The 26,145-nt window shown below is 40.7% G+C and overlaps 1 protein-coding gene and 1 pseudogene across 1 annotated transcript; both read right to left on the minus strand.

Moving 5' to 3' along the window:
• Positions 1–1,477: 1,477 nt before the first annotated feature.
• On the minus strand, positions 1,478–1,783 carry LOC147426878 (uncharacterized; annotated as a pseudogene).
• A 7,702-nt stretch (positions 1,784–9,485) lies between these two features.
• On the minus strand, positions 9,486–11,912 carry LOC147426879 (phosphoserine aminotransferase 1, chloroplastic-like). Its single transcript, XM_086498899.1, has 2 exons — positions 11,225–11,912; positions 9,486–10,412 (listed from the first exon to the last, which is right to left on the minus strand). Exons 1-2 carry the CDS (start codon positions 11,823–11,825, stop codon positions 9,721–9,723), a joined length of 1,293 nt encoding a protein of 430 aa, XP_086355025.1. The 5' UTR covers positions 11,826–11,912; the 3' UTR covers positions 9,486–9,720.
• Positions 11,913–26,145: the final 14,233 nt, after the last annotated feature.

A 26,145-nucleotide genomic window follows, 5' to 3' on the forward strand; every position in this document is an offset into this window, starting at 1 on the left:
GAATGCTAGGTTTCTGCATCTTTGAAGCTATGACAAAAACTCGGTACGCTAAGGATCCGTCAACATGTGTACGGCCTCATGCTAGATGACAAGTCAGCTTTTAATGTGGTCTGTCATTTTTGTTAGATGCAAAATGTAAATAAACACGACACAAATCTAGGCACGTGTTGAATGATTTCATAATACATCAGTGAAACACAAACTCAAAGGCTTTGGTAAACACAATACATCATGTGGGATATATTATGTGATGTATGTATAATGTGTGGCACGCATGCTTAAGCAAATTTTGGGTCTACCTAAAGAAATATGGGTATCATCTATCACTGGCAGGGCTGTAAAGCTGTTAGGCTCAGGATGCGGTCTATAACCAGGAGCACTATGATTTACAATATGGGATATGGACCCGAGTATAAAGGTTCTAACATGTGAGGAGGACACTCGAAGTGACCTCCGAAAAGAAAGTTCTCAACAGTTTGACAGAATGAGTGATTATACTAGAAGTTTGTCCTCAGATCTTAGCAATAGCGAGGCTGACGATGGCGATGATGATACTGCATCAAGGGTTCTTAGTGCAGATAATGGATATGTTGACTCACATACTAGTGAGAATGAGAGTTGCAGCTCTAATGGAGCAACGAGGATTCATGGGGGTGCTCAAGGAAAACCAAGCAGCTAAGATCGAGAGGCTGCAGTCAAACCTGTGTTTTGCTGAAGCTGTAGATAGCTTGGGATTTTCTGGAACGAGGATGCAGCATGTACATTCAAGGCAGTCTGGGTATGAGAACAGCTAAGGATCTGAGAATGAGAGTTGGAGCTCTAACTCAACCAACGTTTTGCGTTTTGCCTCAGAATCGACCAGCGATTTTGCCTCAAAATCATTAGGAGATTTCGGAGGTCTTTTGGAGGGTCTTTTAGAAGAGAGAGGAACTAGTATGCCTTGATCGATTCACTATGGAAATGGTGTGGATTAAACAACAAGAGCAGTGTTGTACCTTTCACCTTATCACGTCTCTTATTTTGAAGGCTTTGTAGCATCTCTCCTCGAAGCTTTTGCCAAAAACTCTATGACCTCGCATCACAAACGAGATTTGCATTAAAAGATGTATGGAGGTGAAAATATACACATTTCAATAAAGATGCATTTCGTGCATTTGCAATGCTTGTGCCCATTAAAAAAAAACACCCATTAAAAAAAAAAACATACATATGTATGGTGTGGAGTTGGCACCATTCTCCACATTTATAATAATCCCGTAGGGAGCATGCCCTTCCCCCGCCACTTTTAGCCCCTCCAGTGTTGAAGGGGGACTTATGCTTCTCCTCTAGTGTTGGAGAGACTTTTTTATTGTAAAAATACTACAATTGTACAAGGAAGAACTGAGTACCGGTGTTTTATGAAGACATGTAGCATTCCACATTGCCATGCCGTGGTGCATTGTCTATGTGTTTCTTTGTTGGGCATCACAAAAATTCTTCAGCCCTTGTCACCTTCATCTACAATCTTTAGAATGGAATTGATGTAAATTAATTGCTTTAATGATTACATGATGTAATCTAAGTACTTTTTAAATCACATAGAGAAAATCAAAATCACAATATAAGTGTACCTTTGGTATTGGCCGTGTGGATTGACGCACAATCTTGGATGGATCGGCTCCTAGATCTTCCTTACATTGTTCTGCCACCTTGCCACTAGTATAAGTTTTGCCATCGTCATCCAGTCTGTGATTTCTGCAAACATGTCGACTGTCGCATTCACTTTTGCTATCATGCCTACCATTACCTGCACTACTTTTGATGTTCTTGGTTTCAGGGTATGTCGAATCTGCCTTACTATCCGTCTGGCATACATATAGATCAAAACACGGCCAATCATGAGATCTTTCTCCAACAGCCCTTGCTTCGCATTTTCTGTCCTAGAGCTTTTTGGTGCTGCCCTTTTGGAGTAAATCCTACAATTAAGAGAGAGGCCATCGCTTTGCATCTGCTGAAAATAGACTAGAGCTATCTAGCCCTGTCCTTATGGGGAAAATCCTGCAATCAATGCGTTCCAAGAATCCACACTCCAGACACAAAGCTTTTTTAGAAGTTATGGTGCTCTTTGAAGTGCACCACATTTAGCATCTTGCATAAATCCACATGCCTTCAAATGCACCTGATTGCGTTTGGAGATAGGCCCTCCCTTCGCATCTCTTCAAAACTGCCCAAAGTTTCCTCGCAATACCCCTTTTGGGCATATCCTGCAATCAGACACAACATCTTGCACATGAATCTCGTCTAGGAATCTCGTCAAAGACTTGTTGTGCCATGATAGGTGCACTGCACTTGATATACATACTGACCAACATGTTCCCCAAGTATGTCTTCGTGTCAAGTAACCCACTATTGCAAATATCTACATGAATGCTATTGCCCTGGTACAAATCCTTCTTCTCAGCATATCTTTAAGTAATCTCACAAAAGAAATACTTGTTTCCTAGCCTTGCCCATATTGGGCATATCTTGCAATCAAAGATGACATCCCGCATAGGAATCTCGTCAAAGACTTCTTGCACCGTGAGTGACAGGTGCAACAGGTGCAACAGGTGCAATGACCAACATGTTCCCCAAGTATGTTTTTATTTCAAGTAATCCACTATCGTGAATATTAGCATGAATTTTACTAGCCTTGGTACAAATCCTTCTTCTCAGCACAGTCTTTAAGTGATCTCACAAAAGAAATACTTGTTTCCTGGATCTGCCTCTGTTGGGCATATCCTACAATTAGAGACAATATCTCGCATAGGAAGCTCGTCAAAGACTTGTTGCGCCATGACAAGTGCACCGCACTTGACATACATACTGACCAACATGTTCCCCAAGAATGTGTTTGTTTCAAATAACCCACTATCGCAAATATCAGCATGAATCCTACTTCCTTGAATATCAGCCTGAATTTTACTGCCTTGGTATGAATCCTTCTTCTAGCATATTCTGTAATCAGAAAACATCCCGCACAAGACTTTTTGCACAATGACAGGTGCACCGCACATATTGACCAACATGTTCCCCAAGAAAGTGTTATTTTCAAGTAACTTGCAATCAGTGCATTCTAAGAGACGCCACTCCAAATAGTAAGCTCCCTCACGACATCCTTTTTTTATAGCCCCTCACTAAGAGTATCAGCGTGAATTTCATGCCTATATCAGCATCTACGTAGAGCCACATGCGTCTCGGTAATGAGTGTCATATATCTATTTTAACCAATTAAAAAATAGTACTTTTTTTAAGAATAACTTTTTTTTTTCATTAGCAAAAAGGGAACACATCACTATGGCCTTAGCCCTTTGGGCAAGCCAAAAAAGAACTTTTTCGTGAATCGCGAGAAGAAAGGAAAGGAACTATTTAATGTAAGAGACGTCAAAAAAATTGCCGGACCATGTGAACTTTGAGGACAACCCAAATTCGCATTCATTCCTTATAAGTAAGCTTCTCAAGGTTTTGTAAAAGGTTTTTTTTTAGCACTATTTTCAATGGACTCTTATGCACGCCGGCGTACGGTCCTTAATGCAAGAAGAGTCTTGACGTCGTCCTCGCTGCACAATTTTAATGCAAGGCAAGTTTCATGGTTCAGAGTTTCACACCTCTGTCAACACATCTCACATATGAAATATATTTATCAGTTTTTCATTGAAAATAATCATTTATACAATGTATTAGAGCACATTACTTATATATATGTATATGTCTACAAATAAATACTAATATATACACGGATATTAATTTAAACGTAAAGAAGTACATATGAAGTTATTTCTTGAATCAATTTGCTCGATTTTTTATTCACTCGGATAAGTTTGCTTGATGATTGGTTAGACTCTTCTGAAAAAGTGTCTAAGACTTCTTTAAGGATAGTGTCCAAGTGATCGTCTTGATTCACACTCTCTTCGGTGGATACTCTACTAGCGGTCACTCCAAATATGCCTTGATTTGATAGTATGCGACCAGATCTAAGGTTCATATAGACTTGTGTAGCTCTGGATAGAGTACTTACCGCCGGGTTAACTTGTTGTCAGTTTCTTCCACTTGACTTGATTGCAACTTCTGTCAAGCTTTCGATTCCTTGTCTGCAACCTGATTCCTGTATCAGTTTTAATCAAGTTAGCTAATCTTTCACAAAGACTATACAATTTTTTCTAACTATTGTGACTAGTCTATGTGTATCTCTTCAAAATTAAGCTAAATGAGTCAGCACTTGAGAATTTTAGATTCTACTTTTGCAAAAATCTAAAGACTAATCTGCAACCTGGAAACTAAGTGAACATGTACTAATTTGGATCTGATTGAACCTAAAATTGCCCGGTGGCCTTGTATTATGTTGGTCTTACAAGTTCAAAAGTCACGATTATTTACTTTGCTCAGTTTTTTACACTTTTTGGCTTGATTTGCCAAGTATGCAACTTGTTGATGTCTCTAGACAAGTTTCACTAAGTTTGAACAAAATTTGTTCAAGTTATCAACTGTTTCGTATCCGCCACAGACTAAGTTTTCAAGAATCTGGCTTAAGTCTAACTTTTGTGATCCAAATTTCACCAAATTTTATTTGTATGGTCTACTTGATATGCTTGACCTTCTGGGATACTCAAATATGCAAAAATGTTCAATTTTGTAGTAGATATAAATAATCGTGATTATTTACTCCTGTTATTTTTATGCAATTTTTTGTCACAATCTTGACACAAATTTGTTAAACAGCTTAACTTAAGCTCCCTAGCCAAGTTTCATCAAGTTTGAATAATTCCTGTTCAAATGGTCAACAGTTTTGTGTCTGCATACTGACTTTGCAAATTTGGCCACAATTTTCACTTCAATTATCCAAATTTGGTTTGTGCGCTTAATATAACATGCTAAAACTAATGGTATGCTGGTTTGGTCAAAAAATTTGAAAAATGGGACAGAAGTGAATAATCGCGATTATTTGCTTTTGGTAAATTTTTACATCTTTTTGGTCAATTGAGCATATACACTTGTTTTATACCTCAATATAAGTCTATGAGTCAAGTTTCACTTGGTTTGAACAAAAGTTTCCCAATTTTACACTCAAGTTCTCGAAAGTGAGTACAGAATTCAGTTTTTACCAAGTTTTTGATTAGTTTGGTGATCCAAATTCTATGGGCCTTTACAAAAGATGTTTGTACACATGCATAGAGTCTTTGGTATCAACCTTAGTCAGTTTTGAGCTGAAAGTAAATAATCACGATTATTTACTTTAGGCTTAAAATGAACACTTTTTTGAACTTTTTCATTGGACAGTCTTTTCATGAGCTATTTTAAGCATCTGAATCAAGTCAAAACTTAATTCAACGTAAAATATCAAGAAAAAGTAAATAATCTGAGTTTTTACAAAATCTTGAAATTTTCATCTCAATGCGTCCTTAAGCTTACCCACTTGTTCATACAACTTTTAAAGCATAATCTCCAGCCAGATTCAGTGGTTGACAGTCATTTGGTGCTATTTCTAGCCGTAAACCTGAAATTTTGCAACTTCACATAAACAACTCACAATTGATTCTTTTGGAGAGAGCAATGTTTTGAGATTCCACCTCGGATTCTACTTATCCTACTCCTAAATTCTATTGCAATGGGATTGTGAAAGTATCCATAAACACTCGTTTTCTTGTTTTTTATGGTTTCTGAGCTTTGATCTTAAGATTTGTTTCATGCATCAATCACTCTCAAAATCCTAACATAATCCTACAATCCTATAAGGTACTTAGCAAGTACAATTTACTTCCAAGCTATCTCTACACAGCAAAAGACGACAATCTTAAGCTATACGATTTTAAAGAAAGTTTTGACTCTATAAGATCTTAGAGGAAGTTAAAGGATAACTTCACAAGACGCTTATGTTTTTTTTTAGTTTAGGTCTCTTGGATCCCCGACGGCGGCGCCAAATGTGGGACGGGTGTTTAACCTCACTCTTATCTTATTGTAGACATAGCGAGAATCACGAATATAATGTCAATCCATGGGACGAAGTTGACTCGACTAGTGCATAGAGGCTACAAGAGGTTATCAATCTTTTGGAAAACAACAAACAACTCGCATTTAACTCAAGCTACATTCAAATGACAAAAATCACAAAAAGCTAGTCGCTCATCAACAAACAAATCACAACCTTTACAGCATCAAACGACATCCAAACATTACGAAACTTCTAAAACATGTTTATAAGACTTAGTACACATACTTCTGGTTTCAAATCTCACTTTAGGTCAAGTACAAAAATCGCGATTATTAACAGCAGTGAGTTTTTGACCTAATCGTTTTCGACCCAGAATGCATCTAAATGCTTAGCAATGGTGTCCCAATACCCCAATAATACTTAGTTTATGATCTTGAAGCTTAAATTCTTACTTATGATGAAATTAGACCGCGGATCGGCCTACGAATTACCATGAAATGCTTACGTCAATGCGTAGAGCTCTTACTTGCGGTTGGAGCGCAACAAACGGCAATGCAATGTGACAACCGGGAAGGGAGTAGGAAGAGCGAGAAGGAGAGAAGTGAGCGCCGTTAGCTCACGTTGTGTTTCTATTGTCCAAAACTTTTTAAAAACTTACAAAAATTGGCTTTTATACCTTAGCCAAGGTTTTTGTGATTAAAATTAATAATCCGAGAGATCTAACTAAAGACAAGTTGATACAATCGGAAGCTTGTAGCCCCGGCTCATCAATTACAATGTTTATCTAAAAAGTAGAAGTTACAACATTCTCGATTCATCAAAATAATAAGTGTTTTTACAATAAAAGCTTTGAAAAATGATATCCGAGTTAGCTTGCTGCTAACAGTGTTATTTTAATCACTTTTGTCTGCGTCCTAGTCGCTCAAAGCTAGATGGTGCTCCATGTTTAATCCCCGTAACCAGTTCGACGTGCATGGTCTTGACATAGAGACCGCTAGGGTCCATTTTGCGCTTGCGCTTGTCACCATGTAAGTGTTATTGTCAATAATCCCACGGATCATCAATACCATGAAGTTTTGCATTTACTCTCTCGTGCCCTTCTAATATCGAGAAGAAGATTCCTCCTTAAAAAATGTCGTTGATAGATAGGTGACATCTTGTCTAAAAAAATAAGCATAGAATTAAGGACCACTTCTTATTTGGTGTCCACTTAAAAATAAGCATAGAATTGAGGACCACTTCTTATTTCGTGTCCAAAAGTTTCTCTTCGGCTACATTTACGTGCTCTTAAAAATAAGCATAGAATTGAGGACCACTTCTTATTTTTGGTGTCCAAAAATAAGCATAGAATTGAGGACCACTTCTTATTTTTGGTGTCCAAAAGTTTCTCTTCGGCTACATTTACGTGCTCTTAAAAATAAGCATAGAATTGAGGACCACTTCTTATTTTTGGTGTCCAAAAGTTTCTCTTTGGCTACAATTACGTGCTCTTGAAATCTCCACCCTGGAATCAGAGCGATTGTCTACCACCTCTGTTCAACTACACACCCAAGAGAGAGCCTCTTGGTCATCTAAACAACCGACCTACATGTCAATACCGAAGAAACTCTCTTCTACAACCCTAGACTATGATTCATGAAGTGCCTCACATTACATTCAAGAGTGACTTACAATCCAAACATGTTCAACTTACTTGCATATGTAGTTTAAATCAGTAAAACTACATTAAGAATCAATCATTTGGTTTCCTTCCTTTCCTACTCAAGTTAGAGAGAGAGAGAGAGAGAGAGAGAGAGAGAGAGAGAAGAAGAAGAAGAAGAAGATTGTTTTAATGTTGCAGGAAACTATCCCAAGAGACCTTAAAGATCTATCCGACAAGGAGAGTGACTTACAATCCAAACTTGTTCAACTTACTTGCATATGTAGTTTAAATCAGTAAAACTACATTAAATTTAATCATTTGGTTTCCTTCCTTTCCTACTCAAGTTAGAGAGAGAGAGAGAGAGAGAGAGAAAGAGAAGAAGATTGTTTTAACATTTTAATTGTAAGTGCCTCACATTACATTCAAGAGTGAGTTACAATCCAAACATGTTCAACTTACTTGCATATGTAGTTTAAATTAGTAAAGCTACATAAAGATTAATCATTTGGTTTCCTTCCTTTCCTACTCGAGTTAGAGAGAGAGAGAGAGAGAGAGAGAGAGAGAAAAGAAAAAGAAGAAGAAAAAGATTGTTTTAACGTTGTAGGAAACTATCCCAAGAGACCTTAAAGGTCGGATCTATCCGACAAGGAGAGAGAGAGAGAGAGAGAGGTCGTGATGGCTTCTACAAACAAAACTTGAATCTATATGAACATGAAGAAATTATCTAGGAGCCTAAGAATAACAACCTACCTAAGAAACGTAAAAGGCAACAAATTGTCATTCAAATCAGAATATCATCATTACAAAAGATAGTAAAAAAAAATATGTGCTCTTCAAATTCCATGCACAAACAATGTCGTTGTTTTATCTCAGGGTTTCAACCTCATACAATGTCATTGTTTACAATCCTCCATCTCCAAGCCAAATTTACAAAAAGTACACCATGATTATCGAAGTAAATATGTATATACACTCAATTCATGATCACCCCAAAACTAGATTTCCTTCTCTAACCAAAATGAGATGGATTTGAAACCACCTCATCATCTTAATTTTCCCTAGGCTTGCCTCAATTCCTTTGCAATGAAGGAACATTCTTACACATCAAAAAGGCAAACTTTGCAGTGTTTTGGCCAGTCTGAAGAGGGCTTCAAAAAGTGAGCTTTGCTCAATTTAAGTGTTTACGGAGAGCTAAGGCACCACAACCACATCCTCTCAGCGCTACTACCTCATGATGTGGCAGCCTGTGCTCGAAAGTGAGCCAGAGGGACTTCAGCCTCATTGGGGTGCTATGAAAGACAATACATATCATTCGACTAACTTTTTGGGCAAAATATTTCTCCTTGTCTGTTAAAATGATTGAGAGCCCATCCATATCATTTGCTAACAAAGTGAAAATGCATAATGAATGCCAGCATTGCACCATAGATGCTAAATTGTGCATAGCTAAGGCGTCATGTCAAAGCAAAAGCCTCACATAATAATACCATAAAAGCTACTCCAGTCACTTCTAAACACGTTCCCTCTATGAAAATCATCACCTATCTAAACAATGGCCAATCTGTGGTTTCATATCACAGTTACATGACGAGCTAAGATATCACTAGGTTGCATCCATCTTGTTTTGATTAATGAAAATGGAAGAAGCTCTAGTGCACTCGAAACAAAGAAAGGTGTCAGGTACATACCCACAAGTCTCCCCTAACATAAAGGGTGTAGACACACAAACCTCCCTTACGTAAGTGGACAATCTTCCCCTACACACAATTAGGGTTGAGGAGCACACTCCTCCCCTACACACAATAGAAAGTAGTTCACAACCTTGCAGTCAGATGCCATTGGCCTTCTCACAGGCTGCATAATTGCTCCTTCACACAAGAACCCACAGCAAGACTGTTGTGTTAGTGAACCATAACCTGATTTTATTTGTCAAAACTCAGCCTGTACCTGGACGTAAAATTGGCACAGGGGACAAGGAACCGAAAGTTAATGAGAATCCCATCCAACTAAAATGGAGATGGATTGTACCTACTACTGTATACAAGTCCTGGATGTGGGGATCCATATTACTTATTAGAGAGATGGAAATGCTACAAGTCTGTAGCCCCAAGAGATTGCTAAGAACAGGAAGCTACGAAGCATTCTTGGCTTGAAATGATTTCATCAATGCTACAAGCTTTTCAACTCCAGCTTTTGGCATGGCATTGTAGATCGAAGCTCGTATACCTCCTACTGAACGGTGGCCCTTCAGCTGCACCATACCCTGCCCTGCTGCCTCCTTAATAAATTCAGCCTCCAATTCTGGGGTCGCCATTGTGAAAGGAACATTCATCAACGAGCGCACTGATTTCTCAACAGGACATTTGAAAAACCCATTGCTTTTGTCTATGGCATCATAAAGTAGCTTGGCCTTCTCCATGTTTCTTCTTTCTGCAGCTTCCAAACCTCCAGTCGCAAGGAGATCATCAAACACAAGACCACACATATAAATGCCAAAGCAAGGCGGTGTGTTGTAAAGAGAGTTGTTATCTGCATGGATTTTGTAGTTCAACATGGCAGGTGTGATTTGTTGTGCTGAACCAAGTAAATCTTTGCGCACAATCACGATGGTAACACCAGATGGCCCAATGTTTTTCTGTGCACCTGCATAGATCAACCCAAACTTTGACACATCCACTGGCTTCGAGCAAAAGTTTGAGGACATGTCTGCTACTAGCAAAGTTTCACCCAGAGGCGTAGGGTAATCCTTGAACTCCACACCATGGATGGTCTCATTTGCACAAAAGTGAAGGAACCTTGCACCCGGAGTCAGCTGCAAGTCATCTGCACAACCAAGCCACAAGTTGCTGCCAGTATACTAAGGAGAAAATGCTACCAAAATTGCTGTCTATAAACAGTAACGACATTGACATTTATTGATCTCCAACCACTTCTTAATCAGCCATGGAGTCTAAAGATACAGGACAATGCACATGTGAGAACCACATGCACATTGATCAACCGCCTACAAGTCTATTAGGCTTGTAAAACTACTTAAAACTGTGCATAAGGCAGAGAACTTAATGAAACAAAAAAAGTATATGAGAATTGCATTCCAAACTCACCTTCAATGACCCCTCTCAAAAGATTAACATTGGTCCCAACATAAAGGAGTTAAAACTATTTTCTTTCATAATTAAAAAAAAGTGATTGTACAGCTTGAGAAGGTTCTTTTTTAGTAATGGACTTTTACAAACCCCATATGCACCTAACAGTGCAAAAAGAAAAATCTGCAGCAGAAAAAGTCGGTTTTAATTAAGGTTAAAATTCCCTTGTCCCAAACATATTGAATATTTCTTGGCAAGATAAATTATCCTGACATACAGTCCAGTGTCTTTAGATTTCTCAACCGTTTAATTCAATTCCACTTATCTTGATTTCTGCACATCATGCACCACCTCAATTCAAATTCCTAATATCTCCATCAGAAACACTTCAATTGAGTAAATAATTTGACATCACTCCACAATAAGTAAACCATTTCAATTCACATTTCCAACATCTCCATCAGCAATACTGACATTGATTGAAAATTTCAACATCATCACTCTACAATTAAGAAAACAGACAGCAAGGAAGCGTAAGATGAGGCAAACCTGAAGACGGAAGGCTGGTGTACTTGGCAGCATTGCCACTCCAAGCCACCTTGGCACTGCAATACTTTTGACCTTCCTTGACAGCCTTGTCACTCCAAGAGCCGGACACAATGTAGTCTGCTGAATCATTAGGAGTGCACAAATTCAGAGCAAGGCTTGCAAACTGTGTTGTTGCACCCCCTTGCAGAAAGAGGACAGCATACTCGTCAGGTATGTGGAGAAGAGATCTGAGGGAAGATTCTGCATTTTGTATGACAGAGAGAAACTCCTTCCCCCTGTGACTCACCTCCATCAAGCTCATACCACATCCTCTCCAATTGTATAGCTCTGCTTGCGCCTGCTTCAAAACAGATGAGGGTAGGGTTGCCGGTCCTGCTGAAAAGTTAAAGACTTTTCCATCATCCTCGCCTTGGCTTTTCTGCGTTGTTTCTTCTTGCACTGGAGAAGAGATCGCTGCTTTGCAGAGAAACGCAACCCGAGTTCTGGCAGGAAGATGAGTCTGGCTATGTCGGGATGTAGCATTGAGAAAGGAAGAGCGGTCGGTATAGTTACCGGAGGCCAGGAAAGTGCTCTGCAAATGCAGGCTAGTAGAGGTCGCCATGGCTGCAAAACTAATGAAAATGCGCGTCAATTTTGAACGTTGAGTTAGCTAGGCCGCCAAGCAAAAACCAAACGTGCAGAGGAAGGAAGAAAGGTTTTCAATTTACCTAAGGCTCTTTTCAAACGCGACCAGGCCGACACTCTAGTACATAAAAACCATAAATCAAAAGTTTTTTTAAAAGCCCATTTTGTCAAAATTATAAATACACTATGAAAAGTCTGTCAGTTTTTTCGAACACTCTTCCTTACACACTCAGCACACACATCCGCAGACTATGTAGAAAACGTCTCTATCTTCTTCACCAAAACACCATGACCATGGAAAAACGCTCAATCTCAGAGCACCCAAGATTATCCTCAAACATCAAATTGATAAGAGAAAGGTGGGGAAGAAGAGAAACAGTGCGGCAAACAGGTGCGGGATTGCACACACACACACACACACACACCACCATGAATCCTCTTGGCTCCTTCTCTTAGAGCAATGAATTCTCTGTTTTTTCACTTCAGCAAGCAGCCGCCCCCCCCCCCTCACACACACACACACACCTTTGTTTTTCACAACATGTGAGGTGATGTGTCAAAAATTGGCCAATTTGGACCAAATTTGACCATTTTTTACTATAAAAAGTCCTTTTCGATGGAGATTGGGGCAAACGGTTACCAAAAATCACCATATGTGTCACGGTCTCAAAGAATTTCAAAGCACTCCATTTCAGAATCCATCACTTTCTATACACGATACACGTGATCTGGATAAAATCTGCAAGGATATAGCCGAGGTGCACGAGTGACTACACATATCACGTTTTTACACATGAGAGAGCATTCTCTATACTTCCACTTGTTTTATTGAGACTCAAAAGCATATTTACATCATGTACAAGGAATTTAGAAAACCATGATGCCACAAACAAGGGTCCAATCCCTCCAAGGGATATGTACATAACGGTGACCTTGATTGAGGATGCTTGAGTATGTACATGGCATATACATATGCGACTTTTTCCAACAAGTTGGCAAGCATCATAAAATCCTTAGGTACACCAAACTTACAACATATATCCTCATACACAAATTTTCCAACATCCTTGCTAGTGATATTCTTTACTGCCTTTGCCTCTGCCTATCTTGAAAAATAGTCAACTTCAGTAAGAATATAAAATTTTTCTACTAGTCATAGGCAATGGCCCCATTGCATCAAGGCCCCATTTCTCAAACACATCATAAGCCAACATAATGTTGCGAAATTTAACTTTGAGTCCTCTCTTACCCATACGTTGGCATGGTAAACATGATTTGCACGAATGATGGACATCCTTTTGTATGCTTGGCCACACATACCCTTCTTGTAAGATCTTATGTAAAGTTACTTTCATTGCAAAGTGTCCACCACAAGATCCCTCATGGGATTTTTTCTAAAATTCTATAAATTTCTTCCTTCCTAGGTACACGACGTAGCACCAAATCACTCTCTTTCATGAAAAGAACACCATCATGAAGCACACAATTACCAGCTTTCCTCATGAACGCATACTTCTTTGATGCTAGAATGTCTTGAGGTAGAAGGCATGTTTGCAAAAACTCTTCTTCTTTTGACAAGGTTTCTCTTCCATGATCCATAGCCTCATCAGCTTTAATGACAAATACTTCAGCGATCATTGTAAAGTGTGAGCTTTGTTCTAAAGTGTGAGTCAAGGAGACAAGAGTGGAATTATCCCACATGTTGTGGACCAAAGATGTAGAGCTACTTAAAGCTCATTTCATAAATGAATAAACATGACTCTATTTTGCACTACATGCTTGTCTATGGTGAGCCTGTGCTAAGCTAAGTCGATACTCAAGATTGTGTTTATGAGTCCAAGCTAATTCTATCTTGGAACCTAATTTACTTGAGTGATAATCTTGCTTACACACACACTCACACTCACACACTTCCGTTATGTTTCTCTTTCATCCACCCTAGCTAGCACGATCCCATTCCCATCAAGTGGTATCAGAGCCACGGGTATGATAGCAAGGTTTGCTATTATGCATTTGCGTGTTTGTCCAATTAGCATTCCTTAATCATCATTAACTAGATCCATTAGGTTTGTTCTTCTATTTACATACCGTGTGCCTAATTATTATTCCATTGGCTAGCATGAGCATGTTCTTGAGTTAAAGACTCTTGGGCCACTACTCACTAGCTAAATAGAAGCTTAATCAGCGTTAGAGTTCATTAATTTGCCATTAGGAACTTGCATTTTTCATTCAAAAGCTACTCCTTATTTTAGCAAAATTAGCCTTTGCAATTGATGTGTGTGCATAGCCTATCTTAAGAGCTTTCTATCGACTATCTCCTCGCTCAAATCCGGCTCCGTTAATACACCAAACATTTGATCAATTTTTTTGATCCATTAAGTGCATTCTCAGTCTTGTGTAATCCCTGCAGTTTTGAAACTCAAAAGTGTGTGTGAGTGTGCCTAAAAGCATTTAATGCCACTTGTTAAAATTTTCAAGTCAATGCTAAAAGGGTCCAAGGGGTGGTCCTACTTCAGTGGGAACATTGCCTAAAAGGGACTTTTTCTTACTTTGGCCAAAAGGAGTGGGCTCCTTGGATAGATCCCAAAAGGCGCCTGTTTGGTGGATACAGGCATATACAGGCGTATACACATCAAACCATGTAAACACTCTATTGTTTCGAAGAAATCCATATAATTCAGCTTAGGATGAGTTGTAATCATGATGTAATTAGACAATACCCTTTTTACTCCTCTGAGTCTACACCCTTGTAAGAGGACGGATGGTCGTGGAAAAGCCCCCCTTAACTTTTAAAGTCAAAACCCTTCGTTTTAGGGGAGATTTATCATTAGTTTGAAGAATAAAAAACGTGCACTGTGGAGGCCTCTTCCTGCTTCAACTTGTAATCTTCCTTTCTCCTGTGCTGGTAATCAGAATTCGTTTCCGAATAGCACATTGCGTTCCTTGTCTCTTGCTCTACACTATAAGTGTAATCGTTTTCAAATCTGTTTGTGGTTCGTGACGCATTGTTTGTGAGCTAAATGCATTGATTTGGAGGTTAAAATAGTTGTTTTTTTATGTTTTCACGATGGATAAGTGTTTCTATGCTTAAGGGAGGCCTTTCCAAGTACTTCTATTTCAGATTTCTGCATATTTTTTGTGACGGATCGTAATTTATGTACCTTTCCAGATAGTGACAGAACTTGTTAGGATTGAGCCCTTAAGTGTTGTGATACCTCTCCTTAAGTTTCGTGGCGTTCTGGATTTGCTTGGATGCCGAAAAGGCGTGATGACCTAGAGTGGTGAGATTGGACGCATACTGATTGTCTGACTAGGAAGTGGTTGATATGCTTGTGTCATAGAACGAGTAGCCCCTAAGTTCACTTTGGTGAGATTGACACTCTCATTAAGTCTCCATGCCCCATCCCGAGTCGCTTCCTTGCATATTGACATTATGTTAGTACAAAAGAGCTATGCTGTAGACATCCGTTGCGGCGGCCCGCTAACATTGGCGCCGTTGCCGAGGAAACTGATACTTAGGTGGTGAGTGACTCAGTGTACAAAAACAAAAAAAAATATCCCTTCAAGCTTTTGATACCCGTTGCGCTTACACGTAGACAGTGAAGCAGCTAGACATAGGTTTAGTGCTTGATAGAGACTGGAGTCCGTGACTAGCCGGTGCTATTCCTTAAGAGCAAAGAAAGTTGTCAGTGAAGTACAAGATAGTATTTCGTTCTTTGATTTTTTACATGCTTGGAAAGGGTTTTTCCACCACACACTTTTGTGCACGTATGTCGCACGTGTCAATGCAAGGAACTTGCCGATACACCGTGTGCGAGCCACAGATGGCTCCAAGCACACAACAAGCCTAAACTAGTAAGCTCAAAGAAGGCGATGGTGTGTCACTCACCGCTCTACGCTTGCTTCGTGGAGGATTCCTCGCCGCGAAGAAGAAGGAGCCGCCGCTTCGCCGCGCTCAACCGCTTCGCCACCGCCGTGCCGTCGTCACAATGCTTGATCGCACTCTCTCTCTCTCTCTCTCTCTCTCTCTCTCTCTCTCTCTCACACACACACACACACACACACACACACATACACACATACACAAGGAGGTGAAGAAGAAGAAGATGGAGATGGAGATGGAGCAAGAGCACTCTTCTATTGCACAAATGAGAGAATGAGTGAATTTTAGGTTTAGTTGACTTTTATATGAGCTCGCCCCATTCACACTTGGGCGCACATGCTTAGCCAACTAATCCCTTGAATGTTCCAATTAGAGTGGGCCTCTCATCGGCGATCACTCTTACCCTTTTCCTATTGGACCGACAAGCCCGGTACCTGACTCTACAAGTAAATAATACAACGTCCGCCGTAGGTTACAATGTCCGTCGTAGGTAATAGGATGTCCGTGAGCCGTGAGGGTTAACATGCCCCCCTTCCTCATGTAGATTCCGTCCTCGGAAGCTATTGAGTTGAAGCTCGTTCGTCGAGGTGGAAGAGCATTTGAGATGAATGTCCTTAGCCTTCTTTAGTCACTGCAAAATCAAACAACATTGGCACAGTAATTGCATTCTCATAAGCGATTAAAAAGCATATGCAGTTTTAGGCAGACAAATTGATTGGTAACAGAATTTTAAACAATTTGTCAGCAATAAACATTAAATTGCAATATAATCAAATGCATAAACAGATGTAAAGGTAAAAAATTAAACAAGTCTAGGGTCGCTAATTTAACGGTCGAAAGGCACTAGGGATCGACTATTAATACCATGGGTAAGCTTCTTAATTTTCTCTGGTCAATTAAGTTGTTTAATTGCGAGAGCCAAGTATTTTATGTTCGAGGGCTGACTAGAGGCTATACCTAGAAGACCTTGTAGTTAAGCTACGATAAAAGGAATTTCTCATGAAATCATCGCCTGACTGATTACCTTTTCTTTGACCACAGTGATTCAATTTGGATGTGTGTGCTTATTTTGTATACCTTGGGTTTTTTTCTTTTCAAGGAAAAGCGCCCACATTGGGAACCTCTAGGGCTCTAGTACCATAGGCGATACATGTGAGTGAAGTACCCAATCAAGCTGAGATTTCTCTTCCAGCTTAAGATTTTACATTGTGGCACTTTGATTTTTTGTTTGTTCATTTTTAGCATTTTAATTTTGTAACTTTGGGGGGTCATATAACACTGATACACCTCCCCAGGCTCATCACACAAGTAAACTCCCTTTATAATACTTAAGCTAAAGGTCAATAGGGACTAAACCCACTAGAAATCCCTAGTACAATTCACACAATGCTGCCTAAATCGGATTAAGAACCTAAGTAACCATTGATTATTAGGAAGGCATTCCCCATGGTATTAAGAGAAGATCTCTAACACCTAACTTGGTCAAACTAGCTTAGTCGAACTTGCTTGATTTTTAAACCTAGACAAGTGATTATGACAAAAAATTACATTGAATTAAATGTTTATTACTAAGCAAATGTGCTGGATATTATGCTGCCAATCACAATTAAAGCAGACAAACATGGATGCAAAACGATAAGAGGCAATGTTAATGGAAAAGATACACCTGTTTGTGTTGATGGTCGTGCTTGATTTGAAGTGTGAACGAGAGAAAGATTCCATGAAGGTCCAAATCCTAACAACAGCAACACGTTCCTGTACACACTAAGAAACACAAAGAATACCTCTAGGAGGCACATCAGTGGGAAAAAGAAACTTTGCTAATCACTCAACTCTAAAACAAAAACACTCCTATTGTAATAATCCTACCCACCCTCCATCACTCGAGTGATGAGGATCAAAGGTGTTTTATGGCATAGGTTTCTGTTTCAGTGTACCGGATGCGAATGTGTAGGTCTGAGTCAATGTTTTGACTTTTATTGTGCATACTCGTTTGCTAATTGCTCTTGCTCTTTATTTTTATTTTTTAATTTTTTTGTGAGTATAAGGCTTTATATGTACATTCCCTAAGATTGGGAGATTGAGAGGTCAGGGAGGAAGGTTGAGAGGGAAGCAAGTGAATGATGAGTGCCAACAAACACTCCCCCCTTCCTTGGGTAGATCATGCCGTTTGAAATGAGCTCGTCACCCTTTGAAACCAATTGTTCCAGTTGGTAATAGGTGAGGATTCTTGCCAGTAGTTTTCTATTACCTTAGGTGCCTCATCGAGTTGCAAGGGTGGTAAGGTACTCGCCCAAGATCGGACTTGAAGTGGTTCATCAGGTGATTCTTGAACACTGGGAAGTGTGGATTCCTTTGTAGCTTTATGGAGGTCCACTATTGTAGGTGGAGGCTGTGGAGAAGCTTTTACCTCTGTGGATGCATTACATGAGGAGCTAGAAGCTTCATGGGACTCCCCCCTTGTTGAGCTAGGTGGAACAAATCGTTCTTTCTTCGGTACCCAAATTAGCTCTGGAGCGGGTGTGTAGCATTCTAAGACTTTTTTCTTTCCGCGATCATTGATTCGTTTTGGAGCTACAGGATTGGGCTCACATGGGTCAGGTGACAGGTAAGAACACAATTTACGTTTTGGCACCCAGATTTGATCATTTCCTTTATAGTAGCCTTGGGCTTCCAATAGATTTTTAAGAATCCAGCGCAACGTTTTCTTACTTTTCTTGGAGCGAGCGGTACGTTTCCTACAAGGCTTTTGTTTTTTAGCATCCGCCATGGTCGCTAAAGAAGCTTTAGGGACCCACTTGTATGTTTTCTTTGTTATATGAGGATGAGTCTTGTCAGAAGCTATATGCATTGCTTCTAGCATATTTAAGGGTACGAGTGGTGGCATTTCATCCCCCTCAGGTGTTACCCAGGTCGTCCCCCTATTCCCCCAAGTGTCTATGGTTGCTGCGAGGTGGACCCAATCCACATTGTCCAACTCAGTCATCCCAGGTAGTACATCCATATAAGGAGAATCTTCCCCAACATCAGTGTCCGCTTTACACGTGTAACAATATTGCAACGGGGCCGAGTGAACTGTGGTGTCAGATCTATGATCAATTATAAGCCTGTTTCCTAGAGGATGTGCTCGACCCATCACAAGATCCACTCGAATGACAGAATCTTGGAACTGCAAGTAGACATGGTTTTTAGACCAGTCATGCACCATTTTTGCTTCCCTCATGAAAGGACGTCCTAAGATCATCTCCGATGCCATAGTGTGTTTGGAGAAATCCATAACAATAAAGGTAATCTTTATTTTATGTCCAAAGACCTTGATCTTGAGATCTTCTAGCATCCCAATAGGTTTAACAATAGACCCATTGGCCATCTTCACTACTATGGTTGTGGTCGCAAGGTGAGGTCTTCCCATAGTTTCCCAGCAATTTTTAGTCACAATGCTAACCCCAGCACCACCATCAAGGATTCCCTTCACAATTAATCCCTTAGTAGTGATTGGTATAGTCGCATTGGATTCATCGCCCTCAAAGTATTGCCCCAACTTGTTAACAGGTATTTCTATAACAAGGTTCTCATCTAGGTTGGGTTGTGGATCTAAGTGTTCCTCCTCTACTGGCATCTCCCCAACTCCATCCATCTGTGCAAATTGTGGTAGCCCAAACTTCAGTTCTCCATTGAGGAAGGCTCGAAGAGCTGAGACTAGCTCGGGGTCTTTATATAGTTTGGACATGATGGTGGTTCTAACTTCTGAAGACATGAAATCCATCAATTTGGCAATGTTTAACGGCACCTTTTGGCCTTGAGTCCCTTGACATGGGGAAGATGGGATCTCTATTTCTTCGATAGGATCAAGTAGTCCCTCTATAAACATTCTTTCCATCAAGAAGTGAGTACGCCCACTTTCCCATGACTTTAAGTCACTTTCTTCTTAGATGACACTAGGTATGTCCAAGGGTCTATGGACTTGGTGTAGGGAACACGGTGTCTGTAATCTGCATGTTCCTAGGTGCTAGTTCTAGATTCCTTTGGGTATCTTCTACCAAACTCCTTAATTGCTTGACTCGCTCAATCTCCTTTGTAGGGTTTGGGTAAGTTCCTATCTTCTTTTTGGATCCTGGCCATTGTGGCTCATGAAGATCTTCCTTGTTGGTTTCTATGTTAGTGGTCGTTTTGGTCTCCATGGTTTCACCTGAATCAGAATCTTCTTCAACGTCGTTCATATATACGTCGTCCCTATGTTGGTCTTTGAACTGGGGTCTGACTTCACTGCTTTTTGCGATCTCTTTCTTCGTGTTTTCTTCTTTTTCTGAGATTGGGCAATTGATGCCGTGTCTCTTTCCTCAAGAATATAATTTTGTTTTTGGAGCATCGATCGTGTGAGTATGTTTACTGGTACCACGGGTGCACTTGGTGATGGCTCCTCGGTAACTTCAATAAAGTTTAATGGCGTGATCTTCGGTGCATTTGGATTATTTGGACATTGGGCAATCAAATGATCTATGCCACATCGATTACACATGAGTATCGGCATTGTAGACGTGCTCGCTTGATTGGTTTGCATTAGTGAGGCGTTCTTTTGTAGCCTAATAGGACACTCGGCTACACGGTGTGGACCTCCACACTCATAGCATTGAAGAGGTGGTCTCTTAGCGGTGTAATTGATATTTTGGCCTCTTACCGCAAGAGCAGCTACTTGATACACAGGTTTGACTTGTCCCCAATAGTCCTCCATGTAGTATTGTGGACTTTCTTCAAGCACATCCATCCCATAGGCAATATTAGGATCTATATCTTCCTCATAGCCTTCCAAACAAGAAATAGATGACTCACAACCCACTTGATTCACAGAAGTGATTCTCGGATGTGGTGGTTGCGGTCCTAGCACTGGAGGTGGTAAGGGTGTTGTTTGAACAACATTTTGGGCCCTAGGGACCATGTGTTGTGCTGTTTGTTCAAGAGGTGGGGCCGGCATCAATGCAGGCACTCGAGGTGTGTCTGTCCATGCTAAGGTTGGTCTATTGTCCATCGCGCGCTTAAATACTATGCAATCCTTAGCTTGATGACCATACCTTCCACATGCATTGCAGTTCCCATTGAATTTTACTCTAAAAGTAGGGCATTCACTGGTACTATGCGGTCCATAGCATACTGAGCACCATTGTTGCTCCCTTCTTGGATACATATGATTGTTCTGCGGAGCACGATTGTCTCTAAGACTCTCTTGAATAGCCTTGGTGAGATATGCTAAAGCCATCTCAGATATATTTGGCTCCTTAGCAATAGGCTTTAGGGTCATTGGTTGATGCCCTGATGCTTGCGAGCTAATAGATTTAGGCTCAACAGACACTCTTTCTCCTTGAATCATTAAATTATCCTCCAATTGGATCGCGTTGGTGGTGATTGCTTCCCAAGTGGTGATACCTCTAATGACTAGGCCATTGTAGATATCCTCATGTCGTAATCCCCTAATGAATCTATCAAGCAATTGGTTATTGTTGAAGCGCTCATTTGGATTACAACGAGAATTCAAATGCTTCAAGCGACTTATAAAGTCTCTCACCGACTCTCCTTCCTCTCGTTGGGCTTTCTGGAGCTGAGAGGCTACACCCCAAAGCACTCCCTCTCGTATGTATTCCTTTAAGAACAGTCTCCTAAGAGTAGGGTAAATCGTTTTTTCTTCCACCCTTAGGGTTCTATACCAATCCCCAGCCTTTCCACTTAAGGTTAAGCTTAAAGCATTGCTCTTATGTAGGTCATTGTGTTCTCCTAGAGAATCGCATATTTGTTCAAACACTTCGATATGTTTTCTCACATCCCCGTCTCCACTAAATTTTTGTGTGAGCTTGGCTATTTGTACTGCCTTACTTCTAGGCTCTCTATCAGGAGCGTTACGCATATTCTCAGTAATAGATCGACCTATAGCTTGAGCAAATGTTGCCAAGTCACCTAAGTGAGCAGGTACCGTGGGTGAAGGCGCTCCAGAGACTACATGTGGAGTAGGTATTGGCATTGGGCTTGGCGCATAGGAAGCCCTTGGGTTCCACGTTGGGTACGATGTTGTGCCATGTGGTGGTCCATAGTTCATATGAGTGGCCCTAGGCATAGCAGACGTCGGATGTGACATGCTAATGCTAGCCGGTATAGTCCCATGGAAATAAGAACTTGTGTATTGTGGTTGTGGAGCATAGGTAGTTGAAACAATGGGAGGAGTAGAGACTACGTGAGTACGATGACCCATAGGTGCATACGATTGGTACGCACTTGTAGGTACTATTGCAGGCATTGAGCTACCATGTAGCGGTGCTTTACTAACAAACGAGGTCCATGGTGTGTTTCTTGGCATGCCCATCATTGGGGTAGACATGGTATCCGTGGTGTCATCCAGGGAAAGATGAGCTAGACTTGGAAAAGTAAAGTTATCACTTGTGGGCTCAGATTGCATTGAGACCCCTGGCGAAACAACATATGGGGGATCGATGGGACTCACTGGGGGAGTCTCCATTTGTGATAGAGTGGGTTGTTTCCCTTTGCCCGTGTCTAAAAATCGCATAGGACCCGTCGAAGGTATGTTTATTCCTCGATTTTGCCTCTCGGACTGGATAATCCTATGGATGACATTGCAGATCATGTGTTGTTGTTCCTCTAGACTAGTGGCACTAGATGTAGATTGTACAACTTCTAACCAACCCACGTGGTATGTGTAGCCCATGTATAGGTCGGTCAAAGTCTCCGTGTGTAGGTCATATTCCCAATTTTCATTGAGAAATACCCCGTCCAAACTTGGTGTACTAGAGGGTTGCCGTGAGGTGGATGCAATGTTGCTTCCCGTGTTTTGACTTTTAGTCACCGCTACCTTAGAGGCGACTTTGGAAGGTGGTAGCTCAGTAGGGCCCTCATTAAATGAGGTAGGTGGAATGTCCACGTGGACACTCTGAGGGAGTGTGGGGTCTACAGGAGATGTGAATGGTGATTCTACTTCCCCACCCCCTTCGTTTACTTCACTAGTCGTAGGTTCAGAGCGCGTAGCTCTACTAAAAGTTTCCATCAAATGGCTAAAAACACTAGTTCCAGGTTGTTGGGCCCAGCTAGGTACGGTTTCATTTGTTCCCCCGGGGCTTTGTGTAAGATGCTCTTCCATAATATCAAAGTCAGAGGAAGAGTCGCTAACCGCTATATTTGGGTCTTGGGTTGCACTACCTTGGTCCCCGCCGAGGGCGTAGACCCTAGCGTGGAAGGATAGTGAGTACCCCCGTAAATCGAAGCACTAGCTAGTTGTTCGGACTCTAGCACATGACCAGAGCGTAGATACATGTGCTTTGGGTGCCCTACAAGTGTCGACAAGTACCCTCAAAGGTTACTTGCTTTGTTTTGTGGGTGTTTTGCACCCCGTTTTCTACTTAATTTTTTCTTGTTTTTGATGTTTTTTTAATGTTCGATTTTTTTGATTGAAGTGTGTAATAGCTTGAAACGAGCGTATCACTTAAAGGGTCGCTGTGTGCTTTACAGCACAATTTTCAGGCATCTGACGTTCCGTTGGTCCTCAAAAAATCAATTTTTAGCTACGTGTGAAGCTAAAATTCGTTTTTTTAAAAGGCGACTGAGGCCTAGGCCTGAGCGTGAGCTCGAGCTTGGGTCTGGGAGATATTCCCGATCCCGGTCCTACCTTTAAATTTTTTTTTGAATTTTTTTTTTTTTTAAAGGATAAGGTTGCCGCGGCCTGCGCGAGAGCATACACACACTCTATCTACCTACTTCTAACTAATATACCTACTCTTACATACTAACACACTCTATTAACTCTCACTAATCTACTTCCTACTTACTGTACACAGAAAACTAACTACCTTAATACACAAAGAATAAACACAGAACCTTTGAAATCTCCATTATCAAGAAAACTAACTATCTTAATACACAGAGAATAAACACAGAACCTTTGAAAACTCCATTAACAAAAAAAAACACACAGTATAACACCAAATCCCTCTTTTCAACACACACACACACCTTCCCTACCTTTCCTATAATTGAAATTGCACCACGGAGAAGAACAAAGTGCTACTCGAGCTTCATGTATGGCATCCCCCGGCAACGGCGCCAAAAATGTGCGCGTATATCGCACGTGTCAATGCAAGGAACTTGCCGATACACCGTGTGCGAACCACAGATGGCTCCAAGCACACAACAAGCCTAAACTAGTAAGCTCAAAGAAGGCGATGGTGTGTCACTCACCGCTCTACGCTTGCTTCGTGGAGGATTCCTCGCCGCGAAGAAGAAGGAGCCGCCGCGAAGCCGCGCTCAACCGCTTCGCCGCCGCCGTGCCGTCGTCACAATGCTCGATCGCACTCTCTCTCTCTCTCTCTCTCTCTCTCTCTCTCTCTCTCTCTCTCACACACACACACACACACATACACACATACACAAGGAGGTGAAGAAGAAGAAGATGGAGATGGAAATGGAGCAAGAGCACTCTTCTATTGCACAAATGAGACAATGAGTGAATTTTAGGTTTAGTTGACTTTTATATGAGCTCACCCCATTCACACTTGGGCGCCCATGCTTAGCCAACTAATCCCTTGAATGTTCCAGTTAGAGTGTGCCTCTCATCGGCGATCACTCTTACCGTTTTCCCAATGGACGGACAAGCCCAGTACCTGACTCTACAAGTAAATAATACAACGTCCGCCGTAGGTTACAACGTCCGTCGTAGGTAATAGGATGTCCGTGAGCCGTGAGGGTTAACAACTTTGTTGTTATTTTCGTACTGTTAAGTTCAGTTATGTTTGCAGATTCATTTCAGTTTATAGAAGTAGGTTAGGAAAAAAATTATACCATCATTTGGGGCCAAAAGGATCGAGGGAAAAACTGTCAAAAACCTTATTTTGGTGTTTAAGACCATAACTCTGAAAAGTTGAAGAAGTGACGGTTAGAGCAAAACTAGACCAAACCCACCAAAACTTTCAAGAAGGGGATAAAAACACTAGCTGAAAAAGACTCTGCTAAAAACTTTCAAATTGCCTATCCAACATGGATTGCGATCCATGTACTTTTTGGGCAAAATTTATTGAAACTATTTCCTTGCTTAGAAGAGGTTCTCAGGCATCAGAACCTTGAGTTTGATCAAAAATAGAGTGCTAAAAGATCAAAAAAATCAAAAGATTGGGGTAAGCAGAGCAAAACCTTGAAAAAAGAAAAAAACAATGAAAAACTGAACTTTTACTTGTCCAAATTCAAAAAAGGATGAGAATTGGGATCAACTAGAAGCAGGGAAGTAACAGAACCAAATTTCATGTACAGATGCTTCCCAACATGGATCGTGATCCATGTTCCAGGTAGACATTTGACAGTGAGATTTGATTAGTGCACTCCCGATTGCTAAGTGAACAACTTTTCCAAAAGGAGCCATAGACAAAAAGTAAAAAAAGCTGGTCAAAATACCAGAAAAGGAGTTGTTTGCAAAAAACCGCAAAACAGACACAAAATCTTGCTTCTCACTTGGAAAAATTTGATCAAATCCAAAAAGACTTGGGGAATAGCATCATCATACCTTGTGTGATCAACTCACAAAGTGTCAGTCCAAAATCTTGCCAAACATGGATCACGATCCATGTACCTTTTTGGAATTTTGAGCTGATAAAAGGTAAGCAGGGAAGTGATAACAAGTGAAACACTTTCTCCCAAAGGACCCTTATCAGAAAATTTCAAAAGAGAGCAAAAGGGGGCAAAAATCAGATCAAGGGGGAAACCACTGAAATAAACCCTAAAACTGACTTTTGTTTGTCCTAAAAAGCTTTCAAGCATTCAAAAACCATATAGCCAGCATCACTAGGCCAAGGACTAGCTGTGGGACAAAATTTAGTGTATTTTGACACAAAGGAACATGGATCGCGATCCATATTCCCCTGACACAAATTGATACCAAAGTGGTACCATAGCTAGAGTGCATCACAGAGAGTCTAGTGGTCATTCCAGAGTTGAATTTGGGTGCAAGAAACCATCCCAACAGTTCAGAACTGAGAGAAGTTTAGGCAAAGTGACAAAATCAACTTAGCCTCCAATCCAAAGGTTCAATTCTAAAAAATTTGGTACCATAATACCTCTTAATCATGTTACCTCTGATGATGGCAACAAAAGTTCAATTGGCTTCTCAACATGGATCGCGATCCATGTACCTCTGAGTCAGAACAGAGACAGAAATTTACCATACAAAGAGCTAGTCCTTAGCAACCTGGTGCTTCTTTCAAAATTGAAATTGGACCCAAATTGTTGAGGTAGTGTAGGAAATTGTGTGCTAAGTTTTGTCAAATAAAAGCAAGAACTAAGAAGAACGGTTGTAAGCTGACAGCTATCAAGCAAATTCTTGACAGGTTCTAGGTACTGGAAGATACTACCCAGCAAGCAAGATCAGATTGGA

The sequence above is a fragment of the Adiantum capillus-veneris genome, chromosome 24 (assembly GCF_014529385.1).
Source record: "Adiantum capillus-veneris isolate H3 chromosome 24, ASM1452938v2, whole genome shotgun sequence".
In the NCBI taxonomy this organism is placed as follows: domain Eukaryota; kingdom Viridiplantae; phylum Streptophyta; class Polypodiopsida; order Polypodiales; family Pteridaceae; genus Adiantum; species Adiantum capillus-veneris.

What these genes read in the sequence shown, in the direction of transcription:
- LOC147426879 (XM_086498899.1), bottom strand. Translation starts at nt 11,825, where the DNA reads ATGGCGACCTCTACTAGCCTGCATTTGCAGAGCACTTTCCTGGCCTCC. An exon ending in CACCAGCCTTCCGTCTTCAG is followed by an intron (nt 10,413 to 11,224) that starts GTTTGCCTCATC and finishes TTGGTTGTGCAG; the next exon opens with ATGACTTGCAGCTGACTCCG.